This window comes from Cervus elaphus, chromosome 20 (genome assembly GCF_910594005.1).
Source record: "Cervus elaphus chromosome 20, mCerEla1.1, whole genome shotgun sequence".
Lineage (NCBI taxonomy): Eukaryota > Metazoa > Chordata > Mammalia > Artiodactyla > Cervidae > Cervus > Cervus elaphus.
The window spans coordinates 38,493,046-38,514,025 of record NC_057834.1 but is presented as its reverse complement, the minus strand read 5'-3'; the positions used below and the strand labels follow the sequence as shown (position 1 = coordinate 38,514,025).

At 51.5% G+C, this 20,980-nt stretch overlaps 2 protein-coding genes and 1 long non-coding RNA gene across 10 annotated transcripts; 1 reads left to right on the top strand and 2 right to left on the bottom strand.

The window, feature by feature from the left end:
* Positions 1-61: 61 nt before the first annotated feature.
* Positions 62-9,090, bottom strand: CLK2 (CDC like kinase 2). Of its 5 annotated transcripts, none has more exons than XM_043876342.1 (13): positions 8,785-9,090; positions 6,968-7,137; positions 5,984-6,212; positions 5,232-5,319; positions 4,812-4,878; positions 4,495-4,611; positions 3,526-3,692; positions 2,553-2,647; positions 1,799-1,928; positions 1,615-1,697; positions 1,372-1,451; positions 1,096-1,186; positions 62-594 (listed from the first exon to the last, which is right to left on the bottom strand). In XM_043876342.1, the coding sequence occupies exons 2-13, from the start codon at positions 7,135-7,137 to the stop codon at positions 409-411; spliced, it is 1,503 nt and encodes a 500-aa protein (XP_043732277.1). In that variant the 5' UTR covers positions 8,785-9,090; the 3' UTR covers positions 62-408. The 5 variants fall into 5 exon arrangements, with proteins under 5 accessions (XP_043732277.1, XP_043732278.1, XP_043732280.1 ...); XM_043876343.1 differs by having other exon boundaries at positions 5,232-5,316; XM_043876345.1 differs by having other exon boundaries at positions 5,232-5,316; positions 5,984-6,209.
* A 2,303-nt stretch (positions 9,091-11,393) lies between these two features.
* Positions 11,394-20,901, top strand: HCN3 (hyperpolarization activated cyclic nucleotide gated potassium channel 3). 4 transcript variants are annotated; one of them, XM_043877779.1, is made up of 9 exons: positions 11,394-11,855; positions 14,736-15,165; positions 16,084-16,245; positions 16,649-16,867; positions 17,242-17,388; positions 17,819-18,059; positions 18,914-19,078; positions 19,524-20,236; positions 20,641-20,901. In XM_043877779.1, exons 1-8 carry the CDS (start codon positions 11,572-11,574, stop codon positions 20,225-20,227), a joined length of 2,352 nt encoding a protein of 783 aa, XP_043733714.1. In that variant the 5' UTR covers positions 11,394-11,571; the 3' UTR covers positions 20,228-20,236; positions 20,641-20,901. The 4 variants fall into 4 exon arrangements, with proteins under 4 accessions (XP_043733714.1, XP_043733715.1, XP_043733713.1 ...); XM_043877780.1 differs by having other exon boundaries at positions 14,736-15,054; positions 19,524-20,901; XM_043877778.1 differs by having other exon boundaries at positions 19,524-20,901.
* Positions 12,694-14,941, bottom strand: LOC122677610. The gene is made up of 2 exons (XR_006335856.1): positions 14,805-14,941; positions 12,694-13,469 (listed from the first exon to the last, which is right to left on the bottom strand). It is a non-coding gene; the product is annotated as an uncharacterized LOC122677610 (long non-coding RNA).
* Positions 20,902-20,980: the final 79 nt, after the last annotated feature.

Here is a 20,980-nt window from a genome sequence, read left to right as displayed (position 1 = left end):
TTGACAATCTAATCATCCCACCACCCCAGCATCTCCAAACCTCAAACTCCAGGGATGGGGGTCGGGTGAAGCACATCATTTTATTTCACAAAGACTGTACAAAATTCCTTATAAAACATGGTGTAGATGCCTTCTGGTTACCTCATTCTGCCCAGATCCAACTCAACTGTTGAAGGGGCAGGTGAGGGTGGGAAGAGTGTGAGATGGAGTAGCATTATGTACAAGGCAGGGGTTGAAGCGGTGGTACAAGTTCTTTCATATTTACACTATTTCACATATTCACAGGTACATAGGGAGCCAGGAGGAAGGAGTGAGCTCCGGCTCTGTTCTCTTGTATAAAAAAGCACCAGTGTCCTGGACTGGACACCCACTGCTGTTAGAGACACAGGGGTGCCCAGGGACAGATCGTCACCGACTGATATCTCGACTGGAGTCCCACAACTTGGCGTTAGGTGGCTCAGCCCGAAGGCGGGCGAAGAAAGGGTGTTGAAGGGCTTCGCCCAAGGTCAGCCGCTTGGCAGGTTCATACTCTAGCATGCTTTCAATCAGATCGAAGAGCTGGTGGTGTTCCTCCGCCTCTGAGGTCAAATACCGCTGGTGGTGGAGGGCAGGAAAAAAGTGAGGCACGATGCCTTATAAGCCCTGCCTTCTTCAAGGCCCTAGCTTTCAATCCTGAAGGACCAAGGTTCTGCTCGTGACCATATGATGCTACTTGACTAGGACCACACCAGGGCCATTTCTGATGTTACAGCTCAACCTGCCTTCCCACTAGCACAATTATTCCTTCATACGCTCTCAAAGTTCTACTTATATATCCTTGACAACTTCTTTATGAATCTTCTTTAGCTCAATAAATTGTAAGCTCTTCAAAGGTAGTTTATTATTTTCTCTGGTTGGCTCAAGAAATAAATGGCTGTCTAACCTCATTCCTTCCATAAAAACCACTCCCTCTTTCTCTCCTATCAACAAAAGATGTCTTCAGTTTTCCTCTCCTTGTTTCCTAACTCTTTGCTTGTGAAAGGCATTCCTGGGGCAAAACACCTTAAGGAGGGGACCTCTGGGGGGTGGGCACTGCTTACTCCCAGCCCGGCTCACCCGAAGTGGTTTGCAGTTTTCTCGAACGTAGCGCCCGGCTGATGTGTTCTCATCCCAATCCAGGCGACCCCGATAAAAATATTTCTGCTTCCTAGAGGGGAAGGGGGAAGTTGAGGAATCAGGAAGTTCCTCTTGTTACGGGATTAATTTCCCTTATTCTCCCATCTGAGAGTAGCTGAGGGGAAGGCAGGTGTTGAAGTAAAAAGAAAATGTGATAGAGACCAATTTTGTGGAGAGAAAAGGAGAAGGGTTACATCCCTCCCACTACAGGTTCACCTTGTCTTTCGGATCATCCTGGAAGGGATAGGACCCAAGATCCTTTCCATCATGGCTAGATGCTCTCTGTTGTCATGGGTCTGGGAAACAAAGACAGAACTGAGCAAGGGACTGAGAAGGGATGCTGGGATCTAGCTGCTAGGAAGCTAACCAATGTGGAGGAGTGAGCAGGCAGTTTCTCAGCAGACAAGGAAATCAGGTAGAAGAACGCCTAGTGGTCTTTTAAGACACCCAACCACTTACTTGGAAGAGGGTGAAGCCAACATAGTATTCGAAGATGATACAGCCTATACTCCACACATCACAAGGCTGAGACCAGCCCAACTCTAGGTAGGGATGGGAAGGAAAGGTATTATGAGGCTCAGGGGCCCCCCTCACCACCACACCACCTCACATACTTGGACAATCTCGTCCTTCCCCCTCTTACCAAGAATGACCTCTGGTGCTCGATAATGGCGGGTGGAGACAATGGTACTATGGTGCTCATGGTCAAAGGTGGCACTGCCAAAGTCTACTACCCGCACCGCTGTGCTCTTCACACTGCGCTCATCTCGCTTCTAGGAGGCAAAGCAGGAAAAACATGAACCTCTGCCATCGAAACCGAGAAAAAACAGACCAAGATTCTATTGCTATTCTCTAAAGTGCTTATGAGCCTTAAAAAACCAACTCTGACCTCCTGCCTGCTCCCACACATGTCTTCTGCTTTTACAGCCTCCCCCATATCCAGCAGAGTACTTTAGGAATGGGGGAGGAAGAGGATTTAGGAGTAACAATAGAATAGCATGCATCTGAAGAGTATACCTAAGTGACTGGTATACAGTTTTCTGATAATATATAGTAAATAGCAAAGTGAGGAATAGCTTCCTTAGCTGAGATCCCCATGATCTCCAATGTCAACAGAGCTGAGCTTTCCTTACAGAGAAGACAAGAAACCAAACCAAGAACCTTGTAAGCATTTTCACTGTACAAGAAAGTTAACTGAAGTTCTGCTTCTAAATTCTCTTTGAAGCTAAATCTTAGATCTCTCACTTTCCATCTATTTTGGTATTCTGTTTTTTTTTTTTTTCAGAGCCAGAGCAGAAAACGTCGGAGAAAGTAAAGGGGAGGACAAAAGGGCTAAGAGAAAGGCAAAGTGGCAATGACCAAATGTGCTCACTGGCCAAGGACCCTGTCCACCTTACCTTCTCTAGGTTGTAGGTGAGCTCGTAGTCCGAATTCACAAACAGAATATTTTCAGGCTTGAGGTCCGTATGTGTCAGCTTGTTATCATGGAGGACTGCAGAGGAGAAGGCCAGGTCAGGGTTGGTCCAGGTGGCCAGTACTAACTACTACCAGCTGACCCCAAGCTTGGTCACCTAGCTCAAAGCTGGTGAGGAGGCAGGTCCAGAAGCACTTGGCTGCTTTCTGCTCTACTTCCAAATGAAATGCCTACTCTAACAAGCTGTATGCTTAACATAAGTTATATATGTATTTCTCAACCAATGTATACAGATGGCTTGCTATGGTTTTTTCCTTCCCCTGGTCACACCTCATGATATGCAGGGATCTTACATCCCTAACCAAGGGCTGAGCCCTGCAACAGAGTCTTAACCAGTGGACTATCACAGAAGTCCCTATGAGTTGTATTTTTGTGCTTTAACATATGTTTGTCTGACTCCTGTGAATTTAATTCTGTGAAAATGTATTATTCTGATGACAGAGGAGGAAGTAAGTACTGGTCTGAATTCTCACCCTGGCACTTGGCTGCACGACTCCCTGCTCCCACCTGGCTTGCTGAGAGCAGAGAGCACCTCAGCTCAGGCAAGTAAACCTCCAGCCTGAGGAGTCTTTCTGTCTCCTCGTGCTTAGCGCCTGACTGACTTTACCAAAGGAGGGGAGTGAAGGAAAAAAGAGGTAACTAAGAGCTCTGACTTCAAATGCTTTTTCTTCTAGCTCCTGCTAGGTTGAATGTGGAGGAGAAGCAATCAGCGATGGTGAGGACATCAGTGAAGGAGTTAAGTCAGAAGAGGAAGAGATGCCAACACGACAGTGAATAGAAGAACTGCAGATTATCAAGTTGACTGTTTAGGGGCTCCACCAATGCACGAGTGAGACAGAAGAGGTCCCGTGGAGGAAGGGGCTGCCCCAGAGTCCGCCGTGGCCCACCCCACTCACACTTGACGGCCTGGCACAGCTGGAAGGCCATGTGGCGCACTTGATGGACGGGGTAGGGCAGGTAGTTGTTGTCTTTGAGGAAATCGAAGGTGCTAAGGCCCAGAAGCTCAAAGGAGATACACATGTGGCCATGGTAGTCAAACCAGTCAAACATCTGGACACAGAGGCTGGGAAAAGAGGCGGGAAGGGGTGTGTGTGATGAGCTCCCATCTGTCCACCACCCCTCCAACAAAGGAGGACTACTGCTGCTAATTGCACATACTTGGATAAAAACATGCCAGTTATTATCACCAAGAAAATTCAGTTCAACTATAGAATGGCCTTTCTGGCAGACCCAGGAAGAGAAGTACTACTTGCCAAACTTCAAACCATTTTCCTGCAATATTTCAAACAGTTAAACAGGAGCTGCTGAGTGCCAGGCTCCAGTGTGGACCCTGAATTGTCAGACTGCCACTCCGTCAACATGACCCCAGCTCCCGCTCTTGAAACTCACTCACCATCAGCCATCACTGGGCCCATGTTTACACCTACTTATGTCTTTGAGTAATACTCTTAAATTTTACATTTTGATTATGCAATGTGTGTGAACAGAAAAACTATACATAAACACCTGCAACTTCATTAGCATAGTTCTAGTTCTATTAAAAGCTCAAGTACTTTTTTGATGAAAAATGTTGATTGTCAGACTCAGGGCCATTTCCAGGGCACATTCCTACAAAGGTCATCCTGAGTTGGAGCTCAACTGCAGAGCAATCTAACTGCCCCCAAAACAAGGGGAATGTATTACAGAATGTCACAGACCCTCCCTTCCTTCCTTTCAGTAGTAGTAACGTTCTACTACTCTACAATGATAAACAAAAGATGAGAGACAGTCTACAACTCCTCTGCCTGTCTAGTCCATGTTGGGAAGGTTTTCCCGTCTTGAGGTGTAGCCTCTCAAGACGCCCCACATACTCCAGCACTGCTTACTTCTTGTTGTCAGGGTCCTTCTCATTGATTTTCTCCAGCACATTGATTTCGAGTCGAGCTGCTTCTTTGTACTTTTCCACATTTTTAATGATCTTCAGGGCAACCCGAGCCCCACCCCTACAGGATGGCAGGAAAGGCTTTTGCTGGAATCTCAAGAATATCTCAGAATGAACAGGGCTGCCTGGGGATTAAGAAATCCTATCTTTGGCTCATTAACAAGAAAAAGCCCCAGACCCAAAAAAAAAAAAAACCCCAGACAACCCTCACTACCTCTTTATGGCTAGCAGGTGTGGAGTCTGGAGCGGGCTGACGTTTACCTGCGATGGTCAACACACTGCACAACTCGGCCGAAGGTCCCCTCTCCCAAGGTGCTTACAATTTCATCTGAAATGAAAAAAAGCAGGGTGGGGGAGAGAGGGGGAGAAAGGGCGGGGAATGAGTTCAGTTTGAAGAAAAAAGGGTACAGCAATCTGGGGTGAGGAGATGAAGGAAGGGGGAACAGATACAGATGGTCACAGGGGAAGAAAACCCCTGCGTGATTCCCACCACCTTTAACCCAGGGGCCATGAGAGCTGGGAGTGGACAGCAGAGGTCAATTCTCAACAGCAACTCAAACCACCCAGATAAACAACACCACTGAGAAAAGGCAAAAGAGGCTGTGACTTGGGTTGGCTCAGGACGTTAGGATGGCTATGGGACCATTACAGGCTATAGGATTGTTACGATTTGGCTTGTACATCGCTCTTGTAGCCAGTCCCCGACGTGGTAGATGAGGTGGCCCTCAGCGTCGTCCTCTACACTCTTGGCTCTCCGGCTGCTGTGCTGCTGTCGGGGGGCGGGGGGGGTCGGAGCAAGCCAGGTGTCGGAGCGGGGGCCGGAGGGAGGCGGGGTGGGTGGTGGAGGGGTCACCGGTCACAGGCGCCCAGCCAGGGGGGACAGACGATGATGGGGGACAGTGGAAGGGAACACGTCAGATGCAGTAAGGCGGATCGGGGTGAGAAGAGAGAGCGGCGCATAATCCCAAGTCCCCAAACCCAAAATGGGAACGGGGAGAGGTACGGGCAGAGCGGAGAAGTGGTGTCGTTGCCAATGTCACCCACAACCCCATGCTCTACACGGTGCCCTTCCAGGCAGGCACAGGTCTCCCCTTGTTCCCACCCAAGCCCACCTGCTGAGGGGGCCAGAGTCCAGGGCTTGGGGGAGAAAGGCTGTTCACAAGCAAGGTCCCCATTAGAAAATGGAGGCCTCTTGGGGGTGGAAGAGCTGCTCCCAACACAATAAGCCCAGCATGCCAGGGAGGGCACGGGGGTTCACAAAAGCTCTGTGCCCATTCACCTCCAAAGCAGATTCAGGGCCCTCCAAGAGTTGGAGAGCTTCCAGGCGAGCAGACTCAGTGCCCACCTCAGTGTTCATGCCCCAATGCTGCTCACTTACCGGGGTCCCAGAGGGCTGAAGAGTGGGGAGAGGAAGGGCCTGGGACAGCACTCACCGAAGATGAACGGCTGAACGTCCGGCTGCGCCGCCTCCGCCGGCGGTGCTTCCTACGGCTGCTGCGCTGGCTGCGGTAACTGCTGTTCTCCCGATGGTACTCGTAGGAATGCCGGTAGTCTGTGTCATAGTAGGCTTCTCCCCGATCTCGGCTGTAGTCGTTGCGCCTGTAGCTGCCACAGTATCGCCGGTCATAGGCCCTCCGATCAGATGAACGATCGTCATAGCTGCTGTTGGACAACAAACACCCTAATTAGGTGCATCTGTTCAGGTCACAGTCGTTGCCACACCATTTAACAAGGTCCCCCCTCACTGAGGAAAAGGAGTAACGCGAGAAAGTAGTCCTCACACACTCAAGCCACTGTGAGAGGAACAAGAGTCAGGGCAGTGAAGTAACTCAGCACAGAGGACGATCCCCACATCTGCACATCACTATAACCGCTAAAAAGACATCTGCAGGACAACTCCCCCTGAGGGCCTCCTCCTCCCCTCCAGGGACGCAAAGGCATGAAGAGCTGTTTCTCAAGCCATTTCTGACTGACATGCAGTTTTGCTCCAAACTATCCTTAACCCATCCCTCCCACTGAACATGCGGCTAACTTATTAAAACCATGGAGACCTAACTGTTTTATCAACTAACTGATAAGCCACCTCAAGTTCCTAGTCCTTTGCATTTGCTTTCCCTTTGCCTACAACACTTCTCTTGTCATTCAGACAAGCTTAGATGCCAAGTTCTCTGGGAAGTTCTCCCTGATCTATGTATCTTGCCCCACTGGAATCAAACCTGTTGGAGGCTTCCCTAGCCCCTTTCAAACATACTTCCTCTATGATAACACTCTTTAACACCACAGTGTAAATGGGTTAACTTGTTACCCATTTTGAGCATCACATAATATTAGCTACTTAGGTTGAAACTGATAAATCTTCGTTGAATAAACAAATAAGTGAGTGGGTCTAATTTGAGTTTTCCTTCCTGAAGCCTCACCTCCGGGAACGGACATGGTAACTGTCTTCCCGTCGGCGCCGCCGCGTACGGTCACTGCTGCTTGACCAGGAGCGGCTTCTTCGTCTCTTATGCTTTCGGCTCCGATAGTGCTCATGGTAACTCCCCCGGCTGCCTCTCTCTGAAGAGTGGTACCTTCGAGGATGAGGCATCTGTAAAGAAAGGGAAAGGAGAAATAGTAGGGGCAAGATCTGAGTTTCCAGAAATCCTCTCCAAGGACTGGCTGCCCTAGAAATGCTGTTTTCTGCTCTTCAATTTCTACTTTTTTTTTTAAACCACTCACAACTCCTCAGTCTTCCTCTGGGCTTACAATTTCTCCTTAATAGAGCAGTATACTAACTCTGGCTGAAAACTTTAGGAAATCTTCCTCATACTCAGCTCACTGCTCTATTCTGATTTTCCTCAAACAAGGTCTCATGAAGACACTCAGGTCTGGGCCACAGCTCATTACAGGAGAGACTGTGCAACTCATGAAGACTGCAACAATTCATCCTCGGCTGGTATCTATGGTAGATCTGTGGCATTCTGAGTTCCTCACAATTCAAAGGGAATAATGATTTACTACACAATATTATCACAAATGTTTTACAACTACTCAAGTGTAGATTATCTTCCCAAATAAGCCATTCACGTCCTGAGGGCAGGAATCCAGTTTCCCAGGTTTCCACATACAGTTGTGTAAACCAAATATAAGTAAGTTTCAGGAATCTGGGTCTGGCCCTTTGAACTATCTTAATCATTTCTCACATCACTGGCCAAATCTCCTATAGCTTTAATGCAATACATGAGGCTCCAGGCTGCAGCCAGCTTCACATCCAGCCTCCCCTCTTTTGTGCTTACTAAGAACAGAATAACTGATTTTTAATTAATATCAGCACCAGTAAACTAAAAGTTGGCCACCTTTCAGTGACTGGATTGAAATGGCATGATGCACAAACTCTTTTTTTCCTTCAAGGAAAGAATGAGAGAGAAATCACTGTCACAATCAGGGAAGACGAGACTAGGAGGACAGAATGAGATAGATCCAAAGATAGCAAGGATAGAAGTCTTGTTGGGTGGGTGGGGGTGGCAGCATTAGGTGCGGAAAAGGCTCCGCACCTAATAGACTCCAACATCTGGCCCCCATTTTTGAGCTATTCTCAAATTGAGAAGGAGGGTGGCATTCGATTCATCCCTGGCCCAGAGGGCTTAACACAACCAAGAAGATGCAAGCACACCACTCTCCCAGGTAATCCAACTGTGCTTAGCACAGCCACACAAATGTCATCTGACCGCATACACGCTACCACCAAAGTCTCTCACAGGCTTTCCTTCTCCCCATCCCCCAGGTATCTCCAGCTTACAGCCTTTCTCAACTTCTTTATCTATTTTTTCCCCTTTCTCACTTAGAAAATCCAGAACTCACTCCTTAAGTCAAACTCTCTCCATATCCTCCAAGTGACACGACGGTTTCTTCCCCCGTCTCCAGCTCTGGTCCAACTTTGATATTCTGCTCTTTCTCATCTCTGAAACCACTCCTATTAGCACTCCATCACTCCTTCTCCTAGTTTGATCTCTCCCAACTTCCCTACTGGTCTTCCCAAAATACATCTAAGGTAGGTCGACCTTCCATCTCATCTTCCTACCCTGCACCTCTGCCACTTTCCAGTTTCAGCCCCTAGAAATGGGGGCTGATTAGGAGAACCCCTCTCCTCATCTCGCCTGGGCCCCTGGCCCCCAATCCAATCTTCTCTCCGCCCGCCCCACGGTCGCCGCCATCTTTCCGCGCGGCCCCGCGGCCCGCCAGCCCGCGCGCTCACCGTTCTGGCGGCGAGGCCCGTGCGCTTGTCCCACAGGAAGTCCGTGATGGCGGCGGCACTGCGGCCGGAGTCCCGGCACCCCCGCGGCGACGAAGTGCGGCTCCACCTCCCCCAACCCGAGACCCTGGGACCTCCCGCCTAGTTCCCGGGCTCCGCTCCAGTCCCTCCCGCCCCGGCTCGGTCCCCGCCCCCAGGATTCGCTTGGCGCCGCTCGCACCGCCCCCGCCCGGGGCCCGATCCCAGCTCGGTCTCCGGCTCTGGCCTCTCCGATCCGCCGCCGCCACCGCGAGCGAGCACGTACGCACAGTCGTACGTCCTGCGTCGATTCCCAGCTACCCCCAGGCTCCGCCCCCCCCCACAGGACCGCGCACGCCTGCGCGTCCTCGCGTAGCTCGCTGCCGTCGGCCCGTTGGAGCGAGGAGTTGCTGGGGGCGGGAGTTCATGGGGCGGGGATAGAGTCGCCGGGGATTACCGGGCCGAGCTGCCCCACTTAGTGTCTTTCCGTAGCTTTCCTCAATCTTTTACCTATTTCATGAGACTTCTATGTCTTGTTTTGTTAAGTTTGAAGGTTGAAAACAGGGCTTGTCGTTTACGGGATGTCGCCTTTTGAGGCTTGTGATGCGGTGTGATTCTCCAGCATAGCCTCTAAATATTCAGTTCTTAAAAAACAGTTCGGCAACCTAACCACAGCAAAGAGGGCTCCCACCTTTCCTCTTGAACAAAAGCTATGCACTTTTGGGAGAGGGGCGGGTCATCGCCTTGGAGGTAAGGTTTGAAAAATGGAGTGATGGAGAATCAAGTGCCAAAGAAGGGAAAATTTGAGAACTTTATGTTACGTACTTACACATAATATATGAGAAGTGTAAATTTACTGAATTAAAAAATAAAAAGGAAAAAGAAGGAGGCGTTGAGAAAAACTAGGTGAGTTAAAGACGCTATAGAAGGAACTGAGTAATAATAAGGGAAATGAAAAGAATAACCTGAGGATAACTATATTCAAGTAAAGAAATATCAGAGGAGAGCCAGGATGGAAGATAATCAGATGGAGCTTACATCAGTTGGCCAGAAATAGTTTAGAAAAAGTTCCTAAAATAGATGAGGAAGGGTAATGAAGAGGTGAGGAGGAAGTGTAGTTCACTTCCTCTTCCATGAACACTTTCCCTTTTTCATTCAACAACCATTTACTAAGTGTCCACTTTGTGTTTAGCATTGTGTCAGGTGTAAGGCTCCTGTTTCAGAGCTCCATAGTCTAATGGAAGAGAAAGACCTGTTCCATAAAATAATGGCAGCCTTGTGACAAGAGCTGTTATGAACAGTGGTGCCCTGGTCACTGTAGGAAAGTTATAGACTAGACCCTAGCTTGAAAAGAGTTATAAATGCAAATCTAGGTTTCCTAGAGGAGATGACATCTGAACCAACTGTTGAAAAGTGAATTGGAGAAGACCAGGCAAAGAAAATACAAAGGTCTAGAGACAAAGCAGAACAAAGCATTTAAACAGAATTGGAGTCCTGGCTTTCAAGAGAGGAACTATCAGAAGAGAGGTTGTTAAAACTAGGTCCAGATTTTACAGGGCCTTGTATGTCATTCTAAGGAGTCTAACTGTAATCCCATAGAAGATGGGGACGTTGAAGGACATTAAGCAAGTGATAAAGCTACATTTGGATTTAGGAAGGTAACTCTGGCAGACTGTGGAAAACTAACTGCCCCGAGAGAGTTTAGAGACCCCTTAAGAGGCATCTGAAATAATCTAGGTGAACAAATTCTGAGCACTTGAAATAAGGCAGTGACAAGAAGTGGAGATAAGGGGAAGAATTTGAGATATTTAATAACTTTTAGGGAATTCCCTGCCAATCCAGTGGTTAGGACTCTGCACCTTCACTGCCAAAGGCCCAAGTTCAATCCCTGGTCAGGAAACCAAGATCCTGCAAGCTGCCCAGCACAGCACCCCGCCCCCAAAAGAGAATTTACAGCCCTTTCTATCACATAGCACTGTAATTTACCTGTCCTGTCTGAAAGCATAGACAAGCGCTGGCTTTATGGACAGGACTTTGTGTTCATCCTTGTATCCTCAGCGTCCACGCAGTGACTGGCAGAGTTCTTGGTGAGGGCTGGCAGATGAGTTTGGAAATGAAATACTAGAGGGAGTAATATGAAGACGTCAGAGGAAATGAGTATGCCTAGGAGAGTGTTGAGAGGGGAAAAAAAGTGAACTGCAGGAAGTCTGTAAGGCAGAGTGGATAAGAGGAAGCTCAAAAGCCATTCCCCATCTCTTCCAATGGTTCCCAATTCCTCGCCCTCCCAAGCCTCACGAGCTACAATCAGCGTCCGGTTTTCCCGCCACTTGCGGGCGGCTCCGCCTCCCTGGCGCTCAGTGGATAAAAGCCCTTCAGCCCTAGACCACGCCCTCTCTGTTGGCTTTGGCAGCGTTTCCCCTCCTTCTCTTCCTATACGGCCCACAGTGGCTAAGCCACGCCTGCTTCAGTGTCCCTCGGGTTACGGACTACATTGGTCCCACCTCTTTCCGAGATGGCTCTCGGTCGACCCCGCCTCCGCCCGCCCTGCCCAGCCTCCGCTCGGCTGTCGCCAGGGGGCGCAGCGCGACCCGCCCGCCGCCCTCGGAGTCTGTCGCACACACCCCCTCCGCCCGGCGCTCTGGCAGTTCCCAGCCGACTACGCCTCCGCTCCGAGCCCGCCGGCTGCTCCCGCTCCGACTCCGGGAGGGGTCGAGGGGTCCCGAATGGCCGCAGCAGGGTCTAGGAGGCCAAACGTGTAAGCTGACGGGCGTCATGGAGGCGGAGCAGCGGCCAACGACTGGGGCCAACGACGGGGCGACCCCTGGGCTGGAGGCTGCGCCTCCTGCTGCCCCGGCATCTACAACCACAGCCTCGGGTCCGATCCCTGGGTCCAGGCCCGGGCCCGAGCCCAAGAGGAGGCATCTCGGGACCCTGCTCCAGCCCACGGTCAACAAGTTCTCCCTTCGCGTGTTCGGCAGCCACAAAGCAGTGGAAATCGAGCAGGAGCGGGTCAAGTCAGCGGGGGCCTGGATCATCCACCCGTACAGCGACTTCCGGTACTGGGGGTCCGGCAGGGTGGGCAGGGGACACAGCTTCCACCCCCAAGGCCGCGACACGGGAGCCGGGCCCGCCCCACCCTCCACGGACACTTCATTTCCGGCCCAGGGGTCCCCTGGTGGGCCGACAGAGTCACTTCCCCCAACCTAATCTTTGGGTGAAGGATCCCCAGCCGGAGGTTCTCGGTGACTTTTCAGACTAGGGGCGCTGGAAGGGACAAGCGGACACCAGAGACCTGGGTTTCCCATTTCAAAAACCCGACACCCTACCTGGACCAAGGGGAATACTGAAATTAGGGACTGTTGTCTCCTCCAGTTCTGCTTGCTGGGGATCTGGGAAATTTCGTCATGTTCCGAAACTCAGGGTCAGCCTAAAGGAGAAACCGAGCTGTCCCCTCTGTCCCCATTTCTACCCCCAGTACCTGCCTAGTTCAGCAGGGCAGGCTCCCAAAAAAATAGGGATGCCAGGGAAGGGGAGAAAGGGAGTGTCCAGACAGCCGCTCTGATCGCTGTCCCTGGTGCTGAAGATGGGATTCGGCGGGCTAGGGCCTAGACTCAGAGTGATTTGAGGCAGCAACAGAGGGGCAAGTCCACTGCCCATGTGACACCGCCTAGGTGACTACCAGAGAGAAGGGATGAAGAGTGGGGGTGGGGCCATTCCATAGTCCCCATCAGGCTGTACCTCTACGTCAAGGTCGCTAGGGGAGGAGAGCAACCCTGTCCTTGGAGGAAATGAAGGGCAGCTTTTGGATGAGGCAAGGATATGTGCAAAGCACCTATCCTGGGGAGCTAAATGAGCAGAGAGGATGAGGTGTGAATCAGGAGCCTGGAAACACCATTGGAAACCTAGACGTCATTTTAATCCACAGACATACACACTCCCTTAATGTTCTTCTTTCTTTCATTGTTCCTTTCACTTCCTTCTTTTTTACTGTCTCAATATCACCCTATAAGTGCACCTTTTCTAGTCTGCTGTACATCTCCCTTCTCCCCCCCCTCCATTTCACTCTCAAATGTATCCCCATAAACCATGTATCCCGGTTATTATTGTGCTTCTTCTCCATCCTCTCTCCTGTATCACCCGCCAGGCTTGTGACTGCCTGTGAGTCAGGCTGTGAAGATGCTCTATGGCAAGGCAAACCCTCTTTCCCTCTCCTCTCCCAGCTTACAGTACAGGATTTCTCCAGTGGCCAGGAAAGAGAAGAAGAGGAGATCCAGGGTTTGCTGTTGATTGAAATCACACAGGGCTTCCTGGAGGCCTGGGCTTGGGGACCACCAAGCTTCATCCAGGGGCTGAAAGGATTGATTTTTTTCAGTCAGAGTCAGAAGGGGCTGGGTCCTTGGTTGATGCTGCAACTAGGTGTGTCCTGAAATTGAAACTGCCGTATCTGATTGGGACCTTCAGATTGTCCAACGATCTTCTTTGAATGACCTCTTCTTTTCACAGCTTCCACACAACAGTATGGCTCTCCCCTGACCATGCCCTTGCTTGGGCTCAACCAAAGTCTCAGTGGGCACAGGGAGGTTAGGGGAGGAAAGGAGTGCAGAGCTTCAAGCTTTGCTGTCTCAGGATCTGCTGTGGAGCTTCTCTGTGTGTGCAGCCCTGCCGAAGTGCTGTGAAGAGGGGAAGGGTACATCTGAAAAGCTAGTTCAAACAGGAGGCAGGACAGACCATCCCCACTCTGGGAAACAGATCCCAGCAGAAAAACAGGAACTATGAGTCCAACTGTGTTGGGAAGGAGGGTTGGGGTTGGGAAAGCCAGGGAAGGTTTTCAGTCCTAAACTAGGAATGGGCAGAGAGCTGGAGATGGGTAAAGCAGCATTCTCTTCAGAAATCTGGGGATAAAGGGTGGGTGAGTCATAACACCAACTAGTCTTGTACAACACTGTCACATCCATCCACATCCATATCAGTGCATATTTTTTAACAGCCCTGTGAGATCAGCAAAGGATATTTATCTTTTTTTAACTTAAAAAATATTTAATAATAGTGACATAGATTATATACACATAATATATATACTACATAAAGAATATATATGTGCATATTAGGGGTATATTTAGTAGGTATATATATTAATATATATAGTAGAGATATAGTAAATATATAAGGCAGATATATATAAATAGTATAGTATATACCAGGATGTATATATGTGTGTGTGTGTGTATACACACATTTGTGTATTTGAAGGAGCAACTGTAAAACAAGCTCATATGTAACAACTGTCTAGGTCAAGAGAAACTACATTGGGGATACCCCAGAAGGCTCCATGCTGCTCTCACATTCCTTTTCCAAACCCAAACTTTTGTGATACTTATTTCCTTCCTTTTCTTTACAGTTTTACTACTTTTCTGTGAATCCCTAAATAATGCAGTTTAGTTTGATCTATTTTTGAACTTTGTATGTGTGGAATCCTACAGTGTGTATCCTTTGGTTTCTTGACATTAAATCTGTGAGATTCATTCATACTGTGGAATGTAGGCTGCAGTTGGGTGACTTCACAGTTGTATGATATTCCAAGACAGTGGTGTATTTATCTACTGTGTTTATCTTATCTACATTTTTCTACTGATGGGTATTTGGATTATTTCCAGATTTAATGCTGTTATACCTGTATATATCTCCTGGAATCTTTCCCTTGAATGTGTATATACCTAGGAATAGAATTGCCAAGTTGCAGGGAATGCAAATGTTTGACTTTACTAGATAATTCCAAACTATTTTTCCAAATGATGGTCCCAGTTTACATTCCCATTAGCTGTAAATGGTCATTCCGTTGTTCCGTATCCTTGTCCACTTTTGGCTGAGACTATCTGCCCTTAGTTTAGTGGCTGACTCTCATCATGGTCTTACTTCCCATCCCACCCCTACCTTAGGTTTTATTGGGACCTGATCATGCTCCTGCTGATGGTGGGGAACCTCATTGTGCTACCCGTGGGCATCACCTTCTTCAAGGAAGAGAACTCTCCACCTTGGATTGTCTTCAATGTCCTCTCTGACACTTTCTTCCTGATGGATCTGGTGCTCAACTTCCGCACGGGCATCGTGGTAGAGGAGGGTGCTGAGATCCTGCTGGCACCGCAGGCCATCCGCACACGCTACCTGCGCACCTGGTTCCTGGTTGACCTCATCTCCTCTATTCCTGTGGATTACATCTTTCTGGTGGTGGAGCTGGAGCCACGACTGGATGCTGAGGTCTACAAAACAGCGCGGGCCCTGCGCATCGTGCGTTTCACCAAGATCCTCAGCCTGCTGCGGCTGCTCCGCCTCTCCCGCCTCATCCGCTACATACACCAGTGGGAGGAGGTGGGGTGGGGAGGTGGGCAGGGGGGGCTTGCAGACTTCTCCAGACAGCAATATGAGTGGGGCTTCTGGAAACTTTCTGGGGTGGGGCAGATGAGTGGGGCTTCCGAGGGAGGGGTGTCTCCAGTTTGGTGGGGGAGAAACAGGGACAGAATGAGTGTTCGGGGATGGGATTTGCAGGATGCGAGAATGGTGATGCAGGAGAATGGAGCATAGTTGCTGGACAAACACTGGAGGGTTAGTTAGACTCCAGGAGGAAGGTATAGAAGAGGAGCTAATAATTGTAGAGCGTGGGGAAGGCTGGAGTTTCAGCTTCAGGACAACAGCAGAATTTAGTGGTTCAGAGTGTGAACTCGGCAGTCACATTGCTTGTGGTCAGATCCCAATTTTACTATTTACTATATGAGACCTGGTTTCCTTGTCTATAAAATGAAAATGTTAAATATACTTAATATGATAAGGTTGTAAGGGTTAAAGAAGTTAATACCTGTAAAGCACGTAGTAAGTGCCTGGCACAGTAAGTTCTCAGTAGATTACCTATTATTATTATTGGAAGGGAAGAGAGCTTCTGGCACTAATCCTTATATACGCCCTGGGGCTGTTACACTGTGAATTGCCCTCTCTCCTCTTTCCCAGGCTATACTTGGGCAGCTTGTGCAGTAGACCTTTTTGAGTTTCTGCCGTGGCACTTGCTGTGATTTGGAGCACATGATTTGCATCAGTTTTCCTATCTATGAGATGAGAGTAGTAATACAACCTCCTTTGTCTTAGCTATATATGCTGTTTTATAGCCACAGTCTGAACTTTCACGGGGGCTAGGGCCAGAGAGAAATTTGAAGAGAGAATCTGCAAGGCCAGGTCTGGAAAAGTCCTGGCAGAGAGAGGTTCCTGCCTACAACAGCCCCTCCTCGGACTCCTCAGATCTTTCACATGACCTATGACCTGGCCAGTGCTGTGGTTCGCATTTTCAACCTCATCGGGATGATGCTGCTGCTGTGCCACTGGGATGGCTGTCTGCAGTTCCTGGTCCCCATGCTGCAAGACTTCCCTCCTGACTGCTGGGTCTCCATCAACCACATGGTGGTGAGAACTCCCCACAGCTCCACCTTTCCCAGGCCTTCCAAGGTCTCTTCTCCCTGAGGAGGAGGGATAAACACAGGGGGCAAGTGGGAGACGGTGGAGAGATGACCATGAGAGGACGGAAGTGAGGAGGTGGGGAGGTGAGAGGAAAGAGGCCCGGAAGAAGTACCTGTATTGGAGGGAGCATATGGGGAAGGAAACCTAGGGAGAAGCTGCAGCTCCCATGCTATAAAAGAGGCCCCTTCTGCCACAGGGCCCTCCAGAACCAAACCTAAGTGCCTCCCTTGGCAGGCAGGTTGAAGTAGAAGGGGGCAGACAGAAGGACTGAAGGAGAAAGTGGGGAGCGGGAGGAGAATGAGGTTCTGAGTGGTCTGTGCCCAGCTCTGCAATACACTCTGCCCCCCAGAACCACTCATGGGGCCGCCAGTATTCCCACGCCCTGTTCAAGGCCATGAGCCACATGCTCTGCATTGGCTACGGGCAGCAGGCACCTGTAGGCATGCCCGACGTCTGGCTCACCATGCTCAGCATGATCGTGGGTGCCACGTGCTACGCCATGTTCATCGGTCATGCCACCGCCCTCATCCAGTCGCTGGACTCCTCCCGGCGTCAGTACCAGGAGAAGGTCAGCAGGGGCAGGAAAAGGAAGGGGAGGGGTGCTGGAGGCTGGCTCCACTTGGAGCCCGTTCTGATGCATGTCCTTGTTGGTTCTCTGTGTCCTGCCTTGCCCCATATCCATTTGTCCCCTGTGTGTACCTTTTCTTTGTACCAATGCACCTGTCCTTGGACTCCTCCATGTCTGGGCTTTCCTGTGACTATGCTCTGTTGTCCTCCCTGTATCCACCCTCATTCATATATCCTTTTGTCTCCATGTTTCTACCCTCTGGGTGTGGCCTGCGTCTATGACCTTCCTCCACAACCCCCCCCACACACACACTGTTCTGGCTCCATATGTGTCTCTGTGTTTTCTTGCCTGCTGGCCATCGGCTGGCTCTCCAGTACAAGCAGGTGGAGCAGTACATGTCCTTCCACAAGTTGCCGGCTGACACACGGCAGCGCATTCATGAGTACTATGAGCACCGCTACCAGGGCAAGATGTTTGATGAGGAAAGCATCCTCGGAGAGCTGAGCGAGCCACTTCGGGAGGTGGGACTGGGCGGGACCCTGGAGGGAGGCTCTTCAGGGACCTGGGCTTCTGGGATGACCTCTAGGGTGGGGACTATTAGTCAGCTGGGGCCCCTTCGGCAAGTGGGGCCTGCAGAGGGCCCCATGGGAGTTCAGGCCTTTGGAGCACTTTTAGGAGTTAAGGTCTTCCTTAATGATCTTTGAGGGGTGAAGTATACATGAGGACGGGCTGCAGGAATCTTTGTTGGGGTGGGGTGGGTTATGGTCCTGCAAGGGCTCATGGGAAAGCTCTGAGGGCAGGAGCTTAGAGATAGTCCCAGGCCGACTGAAGCATCCCCATCCTTTGGCAGATCATGACCCCAGGGGTGGGGCTTCTGGAGACAGATGAGCTCGATGGGGGCACCTCGGGGCAGGGGGCACAGCCAGCCTGACAGGCCCCTCCCCTGCCCAGGAGATCATTAACTTCACCTGCCGGGGCCTCGTGGCCCACATGCCGCTGTTTGCCCATGCCGACCCCAGCTTCGTCACAGCTGTACTCACCAAGCTACGCTTTGAGGTCTTCCAGCCGGGGGACCTCGTGGTGCGTGAGGGCTCCGTGGGCAGGAAGATGTACTTCATCCAGCATGGGCTGCTCAGTGTGCTGGCACGTGGCGCCCGGGACACCCGCCTCACTGACGGATCCTACTTTGGGGGTCAGCATGCCTCAGGGTGGGTGGGTGGGGGGTCTGGGGCAGAGAAAGGAGGGCAGCTGCTCCCCTGGGTCTGGGTCTTCACCTGGCTGTGCTCCAGCACCACAGAGTTCCAGCCCCTCCCCAGGCCCATTCAGTTAGAATCTCTGGGTCTGGGGTTTAGAGTTCTGTAATTTTAAAGGCTTCCTAAGAGATTCCAGGGCACGGCCAGGTTGAAAATCTCTTGGCTGGTGAGACCCAGGGATGCCACAAGATGAGGGAAAGATGGGAATAAAGCAGTGCTATCCCAGGGCCTGGAGCTTTGTGGCTCCCTGGGGGAATGCCTTGGTGGGAGAATCAGGGACCCAGCCCGTGGCAGTCGCACAGTTCTCCTGGCTGCTGCCAAAACAGGTTTTATCCCCAAATCACCCAAAAGGGTTTGAGACTCATAGTCTCTCAGTCCCCAAATCACCCACCACCTTCCAACATCCCCACTGTGTTGCCCTTTGCCCTTTGGCACTGCTTTTCTCCTTTTGGGTTGTCTTGGTGTTCTTTCGAAGGGGAGGGAAGAAAGGGACTGCCCTAGGGCTACGTCTTGGGCTAAAGCCATGGAGTTGGGGTGGGAATTAAAGTGAAGTGGAATAACTAGGACTGCAGCAAGACCTGCCTGTTTATCAGCTTTAATTTGGACAGAGGCAGAAGGACAGCAATTATGCGGGAGAGCGAGAGTGCTTGGAGCACTCAGGGCCTCTGGGTGGGTGGGTAGTCATTAGTTGCTCCCATCTAGGGAGGAGCCTGAGGAATCTGGGTCAGCTGCTGCAGGCCCAGGGCGAGGGAGTGCTGCAGTGATCCTGAAGGCCTCCTCCCAACTTGGTCAGAGATCTGCCTGCTGACTCGGGGCCGCCGCACAGCCAGCGTGCGCGCTGACACCTACTGCCGCTTGTACTCACTCAGCGTGGACCACTTCAACGCCGTGCTGGAGGAGTTCCCGATGATGCGCCGGGCCTTCGAGACAGTGGCCATGGATCGGCTGCGCCGTATCGGTGAGGTCCAGGCCGTGCCCTCACCCTTGTCCACAGCAAAGAGTCCCCAGGATCCCAGGGCCCAGGCTCCAGTGCCTTAGCACACCCCAGGGGACCCGAGTCCCAGCAGATGCCTCCCAGTGGGGCTTTCAACTGGCTCACTGTCCCTATAACTCAGCATCTCTGAACCCTGGAGATACCGCCCCAAGTTCCCAAGCATTGAGTCCTCCTTCCTTGAGTACCAGTCCCTGATCCTCACCATCTCTGATACATACTCTCATCCCCTAACCCTCTTCCTCCAATCCTCATCTCCCAACTCCATCTCCACACACTTGATCCCCATCCCTTACCTTCACCCCGCTGGTGTCCCTTGACTCCATCTTGTTACCCTCATACTTTTGATATCCAACCTTCATCTTGAATTCCTACCCTATCCTTAACTCCTTCCCCCTGGGGTAATTTCTAGGCAAGAAGAATTCCATACTGCAGCGGAAGCGCTCTGAGCCAAGTCCGGGCAGCAGTGGGGGCATCATGGAGCAGCACTTGGTACAACACGACAGGGATATGGCTCGGGGTGTTCAGGGCCTGGCGCCCAGCACAGGAGCTCGGCTCAGTGGAAAGCCGGTGCTGTGGGAGCCACTAGTGCACGCACCCCTGCAAGCAGCCGCCGTGACCTCCAATGTGGCCATTGCCTTGACGCACCAGCGGGGCCCTCTTCCCCTCTCGCCCGACTCTCCAGTCACCCTCCTTGCTCGCTGTGCTCGAAGATCAGCAGGAGCAGGCTCCCCAGCGTCCCCCCTGGTGCCTGTCCGAGCTGGGCCTCTAGCCCGGGGGCCTTGGGCATCCACCTCCCGCCTGCCGGCCCCGCCTGCCCGAACCCTCCATGCCAGCCTATCCCGGGCTGGGCGCTCACAGGTGTCACTGCTGGGGCCTCCCCCAGGAGGGGGTGGACGGCGACTAGGACCTCGGGGCCGCCCGCTCTCAGCCTCCCAACCTTCTCTGCCTCAGAGGGCAGCAGGTGATGGCTCTCCTGGGCGTAAGGGCTCAGGAAGTGAACGCCTGCCCCCTTCAGGGCTCCTGACCAAGCCTCCAGGGACAGCCCAGCTCCCCAGGCCACCAGTGCCTGAGCCAGCTACTCCCCGGGGCCCCCAGCTATCTGCCAACATGTGAAACCTTTAGGTAAGCTCTTGGGTGCAGTAGCATATGCCTGAGGGCAGACACCTCTTGGGGATACCGAGGGGACCTGAAACACTGCCCTATGGGACTATCTCCCCTTAGTACCAAGAAGATGGTCTCTGTCCTCAGCTCAGGCACCCTGTAGCGTAACACCCATCCTAATCCATTCACCCATTCATCAAAGGTTCTTAGCGCCTACCATGTTCAAGGCACTACGCCAGGCGCTGTATGTCTCCACTGCCAAGTAGAAGCGACTCCAAGTCCTCTGAGGAGGGTATTCCCATAGCCACGGTCCTCCCAGGTGCAGGCCCAAGCCCATGAGCCCATCTTACTAAGCACAAGTACCTGCCATCACCATCACTGCCAAGTAACTAGATGTTTCTGTTTTCCTGTCCATGACCTTTCAGGTTCTGCCTGGCATGGTTAATCTTCCTGTCCGGCTAGCGTAGCTGGGCACTGCCAACTACCCGGCCCTCATGGCTGTCAGCAAATGTCTCAGGCCCCTGGCGTGGGCACCCAGCTCTACTGCCATGCGTGGACCCTCCCCGTCTATATCCCGAGTGGGAACCCATCTCCTGCCGAGTTCCCTGTGCTTTCTGTCTCTGTGGTAGCACTACCTTTCTGTAAACTGGGAGCCTCCTCCTTCTGAGCCCTTGTCCGGGTGACGGCCCCCTGAAGCTATGGGATTGCTGACACCCCTTCTTTAGTGTGCCAGGCTAGGTCCCCCCAGCTAGGGGCAAGTGGCTG